This window comes from Nomascus leucogenys, chromosome 22a (genome assembly GCF_006542625.1).
Source record: "Nomascus leucogenys isolate Asia chromosome 22a, Asia_NLE_v1, whole genome shotgun sequence".
NCBI classification, from domain to species: domain Eukaryota; kingdom Metazoa; phylum Chordata; class Mammalia; order Primates; family Hylobatidae; genus Nomascus; species Nomascus leucogenys.
This window is the reverse complement of record NC_044402.1, coordinates 67,478,935-67,492,539: the sequence shown is the minus strand read 5'-3', so window position 1 is coordinate 67,492,539 and position 13,605 is coordinate 67,478,935. Positions and strand designations below refer to the sequence as shown.

Here is a 13,605-nt window from a genome sequence, read left to right as displayed (position 1 = left end):
ATGAGTTGTAGCAGGTACATGGCAGGTACACCTGTGCGGTGGACCCACACATAAGATGGAGTCTCCTGGTGAAAGCTGACATCTGTTAGGAGATGGAGGAAGCACAGAACAATTTTTAAGAGAAAATACAAGGACAGCTGCCTCCTTTTCCTTGCTCCCACTCATAGCTGATGGTTCCCCTTTGTTACTTACCCCTTCAGCAGACTTAGAAACAGCTACTGCTAGAGGAAAAACTGAGCTCGAACCATTGAAATTCGAGAAAGGCTCCAAGAATCAAACTGTTTATCCAAGCCGCGCAAGCCAGCAGAAGGTGAAAGAGAAGCTGCTAAGAGATGACAAGTCTACGGCATAGACCAGATGCTGGTAGGCGACAACCTGCAGGACAAACCACCTGTTCTTGCAAATAAAGCTTTGTTGGAACACAGCCACACCCATCATTTACATAGTGTCTCTGGCCACTTTCATACTACTACACTTTCAAACAGAGTGGAGTAGTTGCAACCTATAATCCTAAAATATCTCCTAACTTGCTGACCCACGGTATAGATAGCTTAGGGAAAATATTGTTTTGGACAGCATAGATTTATATCCAAGTCTAAAGCCACTGAAGAGTCTTGCTTGATGATCTCAGAGGCTCTGCCCATTTGAGAGGGCACTGCCTACGTGTGTAAATAATTAAGCTAATAATCATATCTGGTATGAAGGGAAACCCATGTTCCTAATAAGTTCTTTTAAGGTGGCAGTGTTGCTCCTACCTAAGTAGGGTTTTTTTTGTTGTTGTCGTTGTTTTTTGATATGGAGTTTTTCTTTTGTTGCCCAGGCTGAAGTGCAGTGGCACGATCTTGGCTCACTGCAACCTCTGCCTCCCGAGTTCCAGTGATTCCCCTGCCTCAGCCTCCTGAGTACCTGGGATTACAGGCGCCCGCCACCACGCCTGGTTAATTTTGTATTTTTAGTAGAGACAGTTTCGCTAAGTTGGCCAGGCTGGTCTTGAACTCCTGACCTCAAGTGATCAGCCTGCTTCGGCCTCCAAAGTGCTGGGATTACAGGCGTGAGCCACTGCGCCCAACCCCTAAGAATAGTATTTTAAAGGAGAATGTTTCTTTCTTGCTAGTGGTCATTTCTGTGACTTAATCAGGAAACAAACTGAGACTGCCAGAGAGGAAGGAGGTGATGATGTCAGTGGTGAGGATGATGATGTTCCATCCTCTGCATCATCTCCAGCGTCTGCACGCTCGTCCTCATCACTGCTATCACTTGTGAACTGTGGACCATGTGGACAGCAACGTCCCAAGCACTGGGCACACACTCATGTATGTAATCCTCACTACAGCCTGTGTACTATTAGTATCCCTGTATTACGCATGAAGAAACTAAAGCACAGAGTGATTAAGTAACTTGCCCTGGCTCACACAGCTGGTAAGCAAAGGGAAACCAGACTCCAGAGTCTTTGTTCCTAACTGCATATTCTAATGCATTTTTTAAAATTTTCTAACATTATAAACAGAGGCCCAGAGAAGTAAAAGGTCTTAACTCGGAGTACATGACTAGGAAATGGCAAATCCAGAATTTTAGAACCCAGGTTTATGGATGGAATTTATAGTCTATGATGCTTCTTTCTTACCCAAAAGCTTCATCTCCTTTGCTTCCCTCACTCCCACTTCAGCCCAACCACATTACTCCTACAAGCTTCTCATGCTTGTCTGCTAACACCACCCACAAGGTTAATCCATTTCCACACTAGTTAAACACGAGCACCTAAGCATTTATGAAGCTGCCTTGGCCTTTGAATTAGCAGGGTTCTCTCTCTTGGCATCACCCTGCTCTCCAGTGTCCATGGGCTGATGTGTTTCACTTTGAAATAAGCAAATCAGATGAGGGATGTCAGCAATCTTTTCCTAGTCAGTTTTTGCATATTTTAAAGCAGTGCTATTGTGGAAGCTTCCTTTAGCTCCGAAAAATTATTCTTACCATCTATGGCAATTTAGTATAAAGAACCCACCTGAAGATCTCTATGTTTAAATCCCTAACACCAACATCAGTATAAATCAACAAGAAAAAAAAAATCCAATGTCTTTAAAACAATCCGGCCTTAAAAAGTATATGTAGATTACTTAGTTTATGGGTGCTTTACACCAGTGCTATCCAAGAGAACTTTGTATGATGATGGCAATGTCCTTTATCTGTCCTATCCAATATGGTAACCACAAGCTATGTGCGGCTACTGAGTACTTAAGATGTGGCTGGTGCAACTGAGGAACTGAATTTTTCACTTTAGTTAAATTTAAATTAAATAGCTCATGAGGCCAGTGGTTACCATATGTGCCAGCTCAGCTCTGGACCACCCCTCCTCAAGCCCTATTCCAGGCACAGGGGACATACAGTAAGAACCAATGTCTTCTCTCTAAGAACTTAGAAGCTATGTGGGGAGACAAACCACATAGCCACAAAGAGTTAAACAGTGACAGATGGCGAGAGCTAAAGGAATGAAGAAATTGCATCTTAGAATCCAGTTATACAGAATAAGACCTTTGCCCCTTTGCTGTAGAGGACACAAAACAATCTGCTTGAGAAATAATGCCTGCCCCAACTGATTTCATAATCCCTGTTGCAGCTGATTTAAAGGAGATGCTGCCTATCTATGGCATGTGCTTCAAGTAACTACGTGGAGAGGGATCACTGTCCCTATCAAATGCTTACTACGGTGTCTCCTCAAGGCAGAGCACTGAAGAATGTGCTCATCAGAAACTGAGCAGGTTGAAAGTAGGTATATCCAATTCCTTTGTCTCTCACCTTTTTTCCCTCACTTTTCTTCACAGTCTGAAGGAAAAAGGAAATATGATACAAGCCAGAAACTGCCGATGTTTTGTTCCTTTTGTCACTTTGCAGAGCTTCTTCGTCCCTAAGTACTTTCAGGGCAATTCCTACTCCTCACCTGCTTTTCAAACTTCCCCTCTAAATTTCTAGGCCCACTAGTTGCTGAGAACAAGACTTCCTACTTTTTGCAAATAGTTAAAGAGGGAGGAAGAATGGGGGAGAGAAGGAGAAGAGGAAAGTAGGGAAGGGAGGAAGGAGAGGAAGAAAGAAGGAAAAGGGAAATAGTAACGGCACAAATTAGAAACTGCAATGAGCAAACAGCAATTGGTTTCTGTTCTCAGCTACCCTGTTTTTCAACTGGGACTGGAATACAGTTTTGTAGCCTCCATAGCTATAAGGAAATGAACAAAGTGACTGTTTTCAGATCATTGGTGACTTTTCTCAGTGTGATGTATGGCCAATTGTATAGGGATTAAATTCTACTATCTTTACTTTTGTTCTTTTGTGACAAAACAGATCAAATAAAAAAATGTTTTCCACGTAACCTCTCAATTAATGTGAATCCACATAAATCCTTAATTTTTAATTAAACTGAAATTTTTGGACCTTCCCCCGCCACTTACCCCATTATGTTGAGGTTATACAACAAAAAGAAATACATTTTCAAAAAATGATAAAAGCATGACAAATTGAGTATTAACAATATTCTTATCTTGCTGACACTTCAACCTCTTAACTATATTTTTATATGTAAACATTCTGAAGATACTTCCAATTCCTGTTGCTGAAATAGATATATTACGTGAAACCACAGTCCAGTCCCCAAACATATACCAACATCTACCAAACATAAAATTGCTCTGACTTCAGAAAGGAAGAAAGAGTACAAAATACCACAGCACCTTTATTCTTCCATCTCCTAGCCATGCGAGCCCTCATCTTATGTTTCCAATACTAGGACTCCATGAAAGTAGGATTGTAGCTTTCTGGAGTTCAACTTTAAAAACTGTAAGTCCATGGTAGACAAAGATGGATGAGTAGAGCTGAATAATAAAAGACGTTTTTGTTCGCAAGAAAGACGGAAACCAATGGCCTAGCTTCAAAGTTCGGAGGATGTATATGGCATCCAGGAGCATGGCTTGTTCTACTGAGGGTAGGCAAGGATAAGTGAGGTTTTAGAAGACCTCTGATAGAAAACAACCCAAGGCTAAGCCATTTCCTTCCCACCTTATCCTCATGAATAATTCAGTGTGAAATAGACAAGGACCAGGAAAATATCTTATTATACAGGATTATCTGCTGGCCAGAACTCAATGCAATCAGCCAACAAAGCCCTGTTTCTAGAGGCCTCTCTGAGCACCTGGAATGGCTTTACTAAACAGAACCCCTCTTTGTAACAGGATTTTACCCGGTTGCATGTTTGAGACTAGCAATTTGGAAAGAAAAGACTTTCCTTAGAAAAACACCTTAAATATAAATATCCCAATGCAAAAATCTCAGGAACAAGCCTAAACTATTGGAAGAGATAGTTATGCCTCAATGAAACTACTGTAATTTAGTTTGAAAAGCATATTGCTGAGGTACTGCTTTCACAGACGAGTAGGATCAGGCTTTGTTTGATTTGGCACTTCCATTATTTTTACAAAATAGGATATTGTTTTAAGGACACAGGCATAGTAGTTTATAAGGTTACCATGGTCATAAGAACGTCTAAGGTCATTATATTAAATTGCTTTCTGCTGCTGGACCAGTTTTTACTCTACAACTTGCCGTGTTCTCAAGAATTTTAAAAACCGGACTGCAGAAGAGAGTTTAAAAATGTAGCTGACCATAATCTATAAATGCAACTACTAAAGGAATGGAGTTGCTCTTGTAATAAAGTGAATAATGAGAGGACAGTTCCAGATATTTAATTATCTATCAGGATGTTCACATGGTTTTCTACTAATTGGGTAAATCTGCAACAGAACAAATACCCTGACTAGCCACATACAGGGCACGTTAATGCAATTCTGATCCTAGACTGGATCCTACGCTAGAGAAAAAAAGTATATTATCTACCAAGGGCCTTACTGGGTCAACATACAATATTGGCAAATGAAAGGCAAAGGATTGTAACCCTGCTAAACTTATTAAGGTTGAAACCTAGTATGTTTTCTGAAGAGAACAGTCTTATTGTCGGGAAATACATGCTAAAGTATCAGGGGATAAAAGGCCATAAAATAAAATTATTTTTTCCATGTATGTATGTGTATATATGCACATAATTATATATTATATATTACATGTTATATAATATATAATAAGCTATTCTATAATACATATTTTATAATATAAAATCTATGTGTGATTTTTTTTTTTTTTTTTTTTTTTTGAGATGAAGTCTCGCTCTTTGGCCCAGGCCAGAGTGCAGCGGCACGATCTTGGCTCACTGCAACCTCCACCTCCCAGGTTCAAGTGATTCTCCTGCCCCAGCCTCCTGAAAAGCTGGGACTATAGGCGTGTGCCACCACACCTGGCTAATTATTGTATTTTTAGTAGATACGAGGTTTCACCATGTTGGCCAGGCTGGTCTCAAACTCCTGACCTCAGGTGATCTGCATGCCTCAGCCTCCCAAAGCGCTGGGATTACAGGCATGAGCCACCACACCCGGGCTAATAGGGATATTTTTTACGTAGACAGAGCAAATGATAAAGCAAAAGGGCAATATGTTAATAATAGATAAATGTGGGCACAGGTATGTAGGTATTCTTTGTACTGTTGTTGCAACTTTTCAAAAGTTTGGAATTATGTACAAATAAAAAGATTTTTTTTAATTAAAAAGAAGGGGGAATTGAAGCTTTCCCCAGACAGGCTTCCAGTAAATAGTTGTCTTATTCAAGTTTATGCAGGCTTAGTCTGATAAGACCCAAATAGGATGTTTGCCTCTGCTTGACTTTCACTTGACTTTTGACCATTTACATCACAGGTGTCCAATCTTTTGACTTCCCTGAGCCACACTGGAAGAAGAATCGTCTTGGGCCACATAAAATACACCAATAATAGCTGATAAGCTAAAAAACAAACAAACAAAAAAAGCTGGGCAAGGTGGCTCACGCTTGTAATCCCAGCACTTTGGGAGGCCGAGGCGGGCGGATCACCTGAGGTTGGGAGTTCAAGACCAGCCTGACCAACATGGAGAAACCCCATCTCTACTAAAAATACAAAATTAGCTGGACATGGTGGCACATGCCTGTAATCCCAGCTACTCAGGGGGCTGAGGCAGGAGAATCGCTTGAACCTGGGAGGTGGAAGTTGTGGTGAGCTGAGATCACACCATTGCACTCCAGCCTGAGCAACAAGAGCTAAATTCTGTCTCCAAAAAAAAAAAAAAAAAACCCTCAGAAAGTTTATGAATTTGTGTCGGGCTGCATTCAAAGCCAAAGCTGTCCTGGGTCAAGGGTTGGACAAACTTGATTTACACAAATCAATAAGGGGAAGCAAAATGAGTTGCAAGACTTTTTTAACTTTTTCTAAATGTTTCATTATAGAAGTGGCATGTACTTAGTACAGACAACTTGGGGAAAGTACAGAAAACTAATAAAGAAAAAAGAAACCCACACATAAATCCCACCACACTGGGGAAAAACAAATTGTCACTTTGGCATATTTCCATTCAGTCTTATTCTCAAGTTTAATGAGAGTTGGGATTATATTCCACAAAGTATGCAGTTTGGTGTTTGTTTTTTTCCTTTAACCTAGTATAAACACTTTCCTGGCTAAAATCAAAAACTTCATAAAATCTTGAATGTCAACATAATATTCCATTCTATGAATACACCATAATTTACTTAGTTTTTCCCGAAAACTGTCCTTCTGTTATTTTCAATTTCTATGAGACATGATGTTGGGTTAAAAGTTTAAGATTTTTGTGCTTATATCTTTGTTTCAGTGTTTCTGATTATAACTTTATGATATATTCACAAGAATGGAATTGCCATGCCAAATGGTATAAATATTTGTAAGACCACAAAAAGCCAAACTGCTTTTTAGAAAAATAGATATACCCCTTTCTCCTTGAGGGGAGAGGACACACCTGAATGGGGTTATCAAAACTGGGCTGAAGTTTCATTTAGGATTTAAAGAAAGGGAAGTTACTGCACAGTCTGAAAACTGCAGTCTTCAGATCAAACTTAGCTCTGGGACAAGTTCTATAAGCTATTTTTTGCCCTCAAAAGAGGAAAGGCCAAAATATTCCAGCCTGTATTGAACATATGCTGACTACCAGGAAAGAGATGTAATGCTGAGCCTTAGATCATGACCGACATATGCTTCTGGGGTCTACAATCCAAAAGACCATCCTACCCTCCTGATAGACTTGGGATCCTAAAAATTTAAGTGGGGAAAATATGTATGCGAGGAAATTGTTAGGAATCTAAAAGCAAGGTTGTGACTGAAAAAAGCAAACTTATGACAAGTTGGATTTTGTCCCCTTCATTTGCTTCACAGCCTAATCGTATAGGAAAAGCAAGTGCTCCAACAGTCAGGAGTCTCGTCCCATCTGTCCTCAAAAACAACTAGCCTCTTGTTTGGATCAATGTTGCCAAACCTCTCTAAACTCAAATTTCTCATTTGTTAAATGACAAGGTCAAACAAAGTCCCTAGGAGTCACTCAGGTCTCTGATTCCGCAACATTCTTCTGTTTTAAAGGTACCAGGGGAAAAGGAGGAAGAGAGATTATTCTTTCTGAATGCATTACTTCTAATGAGACGGTCAATCTCTTTTTCTATAACAAAGAAGATTCCACAAACTATGCATTCCCATTCCTTCAGAAAACAGGGACTAGGGAAAAAGTGGCAGAGAGATCTGTGAGCAAGGAGAAAAGAGAGAAGGCTCACCATGGCCATTGCAGTAGTAGATCCATTTCTCCCGGTTCTGGGTTGGAGTCATGGATTTCTTCAGCCCTGCCTTTTCCACAATGGCACTGGGATCCTGCCGGGGGCCCTTTTTCAGAGTCCTCGAGCTTTTCCGGACACTGCACACCACAATCACCACAAGCACCAGCAGCAGGAAAAGCACAATCATCCAGGGCAAATGCTCATTGATGTCAAAATGCTTGTGTATGTTCTGTCTAGGATGTCCCCTCTTGGGGCCCTTGATGGGCGTGCTGGACTTCTCGCCCCCAGTGGCCTCCATGGATGGCAGCAGCTTCAGGATGTGTCTGTGGTGGGGGCCTTGCTGGTGGTTGACTACCTGAAGGTTTGGGAGGGTCTTGTTCACGTCTTCCTTCCCCCTTGCTGAGCTTGTGTTGTCAGGGACTGTCCCTTCCTGGATGCTACTCAGTACCTTTGGTCTAACAGAGGCAGAAGAGTTGGATTCTGTTGAGTTCATGCCTAGAAAAAAGAGTAAGGAGGGGGGAAGAGCTTTTCCATATTTGGGGATCTATACATTCCCTCCTTTCCCTGGTCATCTCCAAGCTAGGCCAGATAATCAAAGATGAGATGAACTTTGAGGCTTAAGAATAAATTGTGTTGCACATTTTCATAAAGATCCTAACAGCACCTTCACGTGGAAGGCAAAAATGGAACTGAACCACTAAACTCACTTTCTTACACCAAAACCAAGGGCATCCTTAAGGATCCAACAGCTGAGCTTGACAGCAGCTTCTCCTGTACTTCACATATTGAGCAGGCACATATATGTGCAGAGATCTAATCAATTCTTATTTTGAGTTTTCAGAGAACCAGTTCAAATTTAATTCTTTTGTCCATCCTCCTTCTCCCACCTTTTGACTATTTTATGATGCAGTGGTAAAACTGAGAATATGACTAAGATAAAGAAAAGAATTCAAATGCAAATTTGATAAGTGAAATACTTGGTGGGACTGGTCAGCAAATAAGAGCATCTGTTATCAATAGATTAAACAAGATTTGGGCTGGCAGCTTAGCAGACGTCTCTCAGAGAAGCCTCCACAAGTAATTTTCATTAAGAAGTATGAGAGATGGGAATTTTAAGTCCCAAGAGACAGGACTTGGCCTAAGAAAAGCTAGAGTGGCCATCTGAGCTCTCGGAGGCTGTTTCTTCGTTTCAACTGGCAATTGTAAGATGGCTGTCTTCACAGGGTTATCATGAAGGCTAAATGTAATCACACATGAGAGGACACTAGGAGGAACAACTCAAGTTGGTCATCATCTCATGAAAATTACATTAAATCAAAAAGGATTTGAAAATAAAGGATAAATTTTATATTCTGCTTGAGGTTCTGATGGAAAACTTGAATAATTGATACAAGGAGTAAAGTTAAAATCATTGGGAAAAAATAAAGTTATTTTCCAGACATGAGTGCTAGTTACCTTCAATCTGATACAAATTTGCTTATTTCCTGAGCTTCTAACTTTCCTACCCATTCTTTGCCCCTCCTGGATTCAAAATTCATCCCTCACTTACGGATGTAATGGTATTTTCTCCCTTTCTCCCTCTTCCTCTGCTCTTGGCTATGTCTACCTGGGAATGACTCCATGTTGGAAAACTTTTGATCTGGAAGGAACCTTAAACATCTAAATCATTCATTTGTTTGACAAGTTTGAAACCGAGGCCTGAAGAGGTTAAGTAACTTACATAAGGTCACACGCTGTCCTTGTTTCTCTTGGTTTATATTTTATAGCTTGACGTGACCTAGTTTTTAGATATTTGATCTCCCCTAATAGAAAAATTCTGAGTCTACATGTTTCTAATAAGTCCAAAAAAGCCAGATTTAATTAGCCACCATATGAAGGCCTCTCTCCAGGGGGTGACTTTGGAATACACAAAATGGAGAAAACATTTTTGATACAAGCCCACTCTTGGTACCTCCACTGGGCTCAAAGCCTTCCTCAAATAAATAATTCATGAGGTTAAGTTACCTTTGGGAACATAAGTGGAGGAAGGGACTTCATGGGATTCCACGTGCTCAGGGCGTGAAAAGATGGCTGTGCCAGGGGAAGGTGAGGTGGAGCTGGAGAAGGACGGGAGTGTGCCACAGACGTTGTCTGTCTCCTTGGTCCCCGGCTTGATCACCACCAGGTTCTGACTCAGACAGTCTGTGTATGCTTTGCATTTCATCACACTAGAAGGCACATCTGAGAAGGTACCCCGAGCACACTGCTTACACCGCACATCCTCAGTCTCTGTCCCTTTCTTCCGCACACCCCAACCCACAGGACACACCGTATGGGGGGCACAGGTAGCGTTAGACTGGAACATGCCAGGTGGGCAAGTGCATTCTCGGTCAGTCAAGGCAGCACAAGGTAATTTCTCAATCATTGGCCATGGGCATGGCTGGCTACAGTCATGGCATTTCTCTATGCCATTCTCATGCCTGGTAAAGGTCCCCACAGGGCAACTGCTGCAGACGCGCAGGCTTGTGTTGGTACAATGCTCAGAGACATAGGTTCCTGCTGGACACTTGTCACAGGTTAGCACCTGGCCAGTGGCACGGTCAACATGGCGGTATGTGCCAATGAGATTCGAGGCCTTCTGTTCTGGCTGAGCTGTGGTGGTGCTAAGGAATCCAAGCTGAAAGAAACAGAAGGGGAGGGAAAGGAACAAAAACCAAGAAGATGTTACATAGGAGCAGAAGAGAAAAAGGGCCAACAATTCCAGCACTACCATCATCATTCCTGTTAAAGATCCGACCAGGACTGCATCCTCTTGACAGCATGCTGCAACACAGTAGAACGAGAGAAACAAAGACTTGGATCCCCCCCTACAGCTTGATCTACTGGCCGTGACGCTTTGGTTTCATTGCCTGACCTTTGCCTCAGCTTCCTTTTTTTCCATTTGTAAAATGACACTGACAATGCATCTCAAATTGATTATAAAAATCAGTTGAGAATATGTATGTGAAAACACTTTGTAGCTGAGATTTAAAATGTTATATACGGCTGGGCGCAGTGGCTCACACCTGTAATTTTTGTATTTGCAAAATTTGCATTACATCACACCTGTAATTTTTGCACACCTGCATTTTTGGAGGCTAAGGCACGCAGATTACTTGAGGTCAGGAGTTCGAGACCAGCCTGGCTGACATGGTGAAACCCCGTCTCTACTAAAAATAAGAAATTAACCAGGCGTGGTGGCGCATGCCTGTAATCCCAGCTACTCAGGAGGCTGAGGCATGATAATCGCTTGAACCCAGGAGGCGGAGGTTGCAAAGAGCCAAGATTGCACCATTGCACTCCAGCCTGGGTGACAAGAGTGAAACTCTGTCTCAAAAAAAAAAAAGAAAAAAAAAGAAAAATTGTATACTAGTCAAAATCCAAATGCAACAGGAAAATAACTTGCTGAATAGTTCTATTCCTTCCCCCAACCCCAATGTTAAGCTGCCATTTCATGATGCTAGGACAAGGCAACTGAGAACCAGGAAGGCATGCATTCAAGCTGCCACTTCCATGCACCAGATTGCCTGCTTGGCATTACCTGACAGTCATGGCATGATTTTTTCAGACGCTTTGCCTACATGAAGCTAAACTTTTATTTATTTGTCAAAACAGAGGCAGGCCGTTGGCATTTTTGTAATGTGCTTTAAACAACAGAGTTGATGCTTTTAGATTCACACCCTGTTTGCTCAGCCTTTGAAGACCATAGCTACAAAAGCATGGGCCTGCAGCCACCTAGGAGAGGAAGCACAAAGCTAGACCCAGCAAGAGGGAGTCAACAGGCACTTAGGGGAAAGGAAATTATATTCGTGGGACTAAATCCTGAGGTCCTTCTGAGAAGAGATTGGGGGAGAATAAGAATATTAAGAGAAAGTTTTTCTGTATTAATGAATATTGAGAAGTTCCAACAGTTTTCTCTATCCTTTATGAAATGCACAAAGTTTATGTGTCAAGGAAATAATGGCTGCCTCAAACTACCAGCTACTCAGCAGGGCAAATTCCTTCTAAATTGGCTGCTATAACAGTGACTAAGAGAATAAATCCAGAATTTTTTTCATAGTGATCAGAGTTTCTGTCTTTTTAGCACCCTGACACTTAATTCAAGGTTCAATTCTTTTTTTTTTTTTTTTTTTTTTTTGGACGATCTCCTCTCCACCCAGGTGGATGCAGTGGCGATCTCGCTCACTGCAAGCTCCCTCCCTCACCCTCCCTCCCCTCCGAACTGACTACACCCCCACCCCCGCTAATTTTTGTATTTTAGTAAAGTTCACCTGTTCGATCCCTGACCTCATCCCCCCTCCTCCCAGTGCTGGATACAGCTGACCCCCGCCCAAGTCATTCTCCCACCAAAATTATAAAAAAATTTCCCTGAAGTCCCTTCCCCTATCCCAGAGCTGCCCATCTAGTTAAATGACAATACTGAAAACAAATTTTCAGCTTTTGAGGGTATATTCATTTTTTCTGTCGAGACCCTCCCCCAATAAAAAAAGGACAGTTGTTGATTCTCTTGTTAAGAAACTTAACCTCATCTTGGAGGCTGGAAAAAACCTTCTGCTTGATGATAAATTCCGTAATGTCTTCCCTTATCCCTTCTGACTTTACCTTTCATTTTCTTGTTCCTCCTATTTGAAAATAAGCCTCAGACACCTTTTTCTGAGCATAGCAGATGTACTGGATAAAAGGACCCATCCTGTGGAGCCCAAGTTACATTTGTCAAGAACACCAGCCGGGCACAGTGGCTCATGCCTGTAATCCCAGAACTTTGGAAGGCCAAGGTGGGCAGGTCATTTGAGGTCAGGAGTTCGAGACCAGCCTGGTCAACATGGTGAAACCCCATCTCTACTAAAAATACAAGAATTAGCCAGATGTGGTGGTGCATGCCTGTAATCCCAGCTACTTGGGAGGCTGAGGTGGGAGAATTGCTTGAGCCTGGGAGGCGGATGTTGCAGTGAGCCAAGATTGCGCCACTTTACTCCACTCTGGGTGACAGAGTGAGACTCCATCTCAAAAAAAAAAAGAAAAAGAAACAAAAGAATATCAATGACGCGGCATGGTCAGCTGTAATCCCAATTGGGAGCGAGGCGGCGATAGAGGTCAGGAGATCGAGACCACGGTGAAACCGTTCTACTAAAAAAAAAAAAAAATAGCCGGCGGTGGCGGGCGCTGTAGTCCCAGCTACCGGAGAGGCTGAGGCAGAGATGGCGTGAACTGGGAGGCGGAGCTTGCAGTGAGCCGAGATCGCGCCACTGCACTCCAGCCTGGGCGACAGAGCAAGACTCCGTCTCGAAAAAAAAAAAAAAAAAAAGAATATCAATGACAGGATTAGACCCTATCTCCCTGCTAAACACCCAACCCAAGAGGTTGCAAAAGTGGCTCTGCTCTGTACTTCCTGGTATGTCTACATGCAAAAGCAGTTTTAGATAGCTGCAGTGTTCTGAAAGTTTGAAAGCTGTATTAGTAACCCAAGTGGCAGGTTATTACACTTCAATTAAGAAAGAAGAGAACTGAACCCAAGATCTGGGCAGGGAGCAGTGGTCGGCGATGAATATCACTCTGATGTGCTGTGTGATCTAAGTCAGCCTCCCTACCTGTGCGGGAGGGGACGATGGGCAGTCAGACACACACTCACAAGGGTGGCTCTGCAGAATGAGCACAGGAGGTCATGAATAGCAAGTATGTGTGGATTTGGGTGTGGAGTTGGGGTAGGCTTCCTACAGCTTTCTATACTTCCCCCCAAATATGCACTTCTAAATCTAAAATAAAACCAAAAAGGTTTTCCTAGCTATACATAAAACCCACCTCTAAACCCCACAGCCCCCACACTCTTTCTCAGACTGTAAGTGGATTTTAGAGCTCTTTGTTCATTTGGAATAACAGATCGAGTTTCTAATT

The 13,605-nt window shown here is 42.1% G+C and overlaps 1 protein-coding gene across 1 annotated transcript in view; it reads right to left on the bottom strand.

The window, feature by feature from the left end:
• TNFRSF21 (TNF receptor superfamily member 21) overlaps positions 1–13,605 on the bottom strand; it is a 78,422-nt gene that overhangs the window by 45,228 nt on the left and 19,589 nt on the right. The window contains exons 2-3 of the mRNA XM_003254199.4: positions 9,700–10,351; positions 7,696–8,190 (exon numbers count right to left, since the gene is read on the bottom strand). Of these exons, the coding sequence (XP_003254247.2) occupies positions 7,696–8,190; positions 9,700–10,351 (1,147 nt within the window). The remainder of the gene's footprint in view (positions 1–7,695; positions 8,191–9,699; positions 10,352–13,605) is intronic.